Genomic DNA, 2,546 nt, shown 5'->3' with positions numbered 1-2,546 from the left:
TCAATCTACGATTCATGTTTCGTGGGCAGGCACATAGAATACATATTCTTTGTAGCAATGGAGCCTATCATCGCTCCTTAAGAAATACCACCATTTACCGCAGAAGAGCTCAAGTCCGCCACTAATAGAGTAAAGGCCAAGAAAGCACCAGGCCCAGACGGCATTCCAGCAGAAGTTCTAAGAAAAATCGCCACAGAACGCCCTCATATGATTCTAAATATGTACAATGCCTGCCTCAAGAACGGAATATTCCCAGAAATTTGGAAAAGGCAGCAGCTGGTCTTAATCACCAAAGGAAAGGGAAACCTGGACTCACCATCAGCGTATCGACACTCTGTATGCTGGACACAGCTGGAAAACTCTTAGAAAGGCTGCTAAAACCTAGAATAGAAGCGGCTATCCCTAGCGGTGGCGGACTTTCCTCAAGACAGTACGGATTCAGGCCCGGTAGATCAACAATTGGAGCTATAAAACACGTAACAACAACAGTAGAAGCCGCATACCAACACAAAAAGCTAGTCCTGCTTGCAGCCTTAGACGTTCGCAACGCCTTCAACACCGCAAAATCGGAAAATATGATACACGCACTAGAAGAAGTCTATAACATACCCACATACCTTAGACTCATGGCTACCTAGAAGGCCGGGAGTTATTGTACCATACCACCGATGGACCCCGGCAAATGACGATCACGTCGGGCGCAGCACAAGGCTCCATTCTTGGGCCAGACCTATGGAACGTCAGCTGCGACGGAATATTAATCCTTGAGATGCCTGATGACACATATTTAGTAGGCTACGCTGATGACATTGCCGCAGTGATCACCGCAAGACTATGATAAGAACACAGGCATGGCTCGACTCACACGGTCTTAAAATTTCAGCAGTGAAAACCGAGCTAATACTCCTAACCAAGAGGCATATTCCGTTAGAAGTGAGCATGAAACTGACCGGCATTACATTAAATACGCTAAGAGTAATAAAGTACTTAGGCGTAAGGCTAGACCCCAGGCTAACGTATTGGGTACAAATGCAGCACGCAGCCGCAAAAGCAGCAAAGGCAACGACTTACCTAAGCAGATTAATGGCCAATATTGGTGGACCGACCCAAAGTAAAAGAAAACTTCTAATGTCCACAACCTTGAATATTTTGCTATACGGAGCGGAGATCTGGTCTGACACCTTACAGAAAAATAACCGTTGCAAGATACTTTCTAGAGTCCATCGCACAGCAGCTTTAAGAGTAGCCTCTACGTACCGTACAGTGTCCGGCGTGGTAATACTAGTTATAAGCGGAACGGTTCCCATTGACCTGCTAGAAGCCGAACTCAAGAAAATGTGGGAGCTTAAGGCGCAAACGAATCCAAGCGCAATAATCTGCAAGACCAATTAACCCAGATAACGACATCCAAGCCATGCTACATAGCGAAACTAACTGGAAGAACATAGTTAAATATGCAGAATACTTACTTAGACTTAAGAAGCAATAATGAGAAATATGGAACGCCACCCTGGAGCAATGCGATTAGTGGTCCCAGGGTGGGCGACGGTTCCAATTCGGGGGGAGTGTTTTAGTCTCCGGACATACCATTGTTGTGACTACGGCTTTGATGATGCAATAGGCATTTTCGACACCCTGCCCGCGAAAAAAAAAAAATAAAATAAAATGGTCACGGAACCTACCAAAGCCCAATCAAGCCTACCAACCTACGACTGAAAAAAAATACCAGTTTTGGTAGGAAAAGCTCATGTGTGGCAACACTGGTTGCGTTATCGTTTCGCCCTCAAAATTTGCGCCGAGCGCATGCACTAAATTGGCCATCTATCTGACTACTTGTCGTTATCGGCAAATCGTAAAATATACCAAAACGGATAACTACGACATTGGCGTTTACTGATAGTTGTGTACGCATTATTTGTTCACATTTTATAGGGAACAAGCAGTTTTTAGCAAAAAAAACCGACTTCAACTTTCATAAAAAAAAATATATATATATATATATCTCATGATCCACTGATCGGATCTTAACCAGATTAGTGTGGGGCCACCTCTGAGACACTACCATTCCGATGCAAAAAGAATTATCGAAATCGGTTGATCGTGGTCCAAAGTTATGCGGTAACATACATAAAAAAAAAAAATAAAAAAATATTCCGTCGAACTGATAACCTCCTCCTTTTTTGGAAGTCGGTTAAAAAATAAGTGGCTAATATAATAATTATATTTTGGGGCTTACGCTTTTGCTAAGTTTTTGGCAAGAGCTCCTCCTCAAATTTGTGGTATGCTCTCTAGGCTCTATTGCACCAACGATTTATCATTGGCATTTTAAAAAATTATCAATGCTGCGCCAAGTTATGTTGGTCATTAACTTAGGGCCAGTTGTTTAATGTCCAAATAACCAATTTTACCCGATTAGATAAGCACTAAAACATTGGCAAATATGCTTACAAATATGCTCGAGAATTGGGAAATGCCTCGCCAAATAAACGTTTTAAAGGAAGTGCAGGAGCTGGGGGCGGCGGGCGAACTATACTTCCATAGGTTGG

The 2,546-nt window shown here is 43.0% G+C and overlaps 1 protein-coding gene and 1 long non-coding RNA gene across 2 annotated transcripts in view; one reads left to right on the top strand and one right to left on the bottom strand.

The window, feature by feature from the left end:
• LOC118748354 (host cell factor-like) overlaps positions 1 to 717 on the bottom strand; it is a gene marked incomplete at its 3' end in the record, with an annotated part of 9,030 nt that extends 8,313 nt beyond the window's left edge. Inside the window, exons 1-3 of the mRNA XM_036482727.1 lie at positions 659 to 717; positions 526 to 587; positions 317 to 465 (exon numbers count right to left, since the gene is read on the bottom strand). Coding sequence (XP_036338620.1) covers positions 317 to 465; positions 526 to 587; positions 659 to 717 — 270 coding nt within the window. The remainder of the gene's footprint in view (positions 1 to 316; positions 466 to 525; positions 588 to 658) is intronic.
• Positions 718 to 2,206: 1,489 nt separating this feature from the next.
• The window catches only part of LOC118748825, a 1,180-nt gene continuing 840 nt past the window's right edge, over positions 2,207 to 2,546 (top strand). The window contains exon 1 of the long non-coding RNA XR_004994095.1: positions 2,207 to 2,541. This is a non-coding gene — a long non-coding RNA (uncharacterized LOC118748825). The remainder of the gene's footprint in view (positions 2,542 to 2,546) is intronic.

This window comes from Rhagoletis pomonella, unplaced genomic scaffold (assembly GCF_013731165.1).
Source record: "Rhagoletis pomonella isolate Grant_MI unplaced genomic scaffold, Rhpom_1.0 Rhpom_scaffold_00013, whole genome shotgun sequence".
NCBI classification, from domain to species: Eukaryota; Metazoa; Arthropoda; class Insecta; order Diptera; family Tephritidae; genus Rhagoletis; species Rhagoletis pomonella.
Note: the sequence above shows the minus strand (reverse complement) of the source record. Positions and strands in the feature narration are given on the sequence as shown.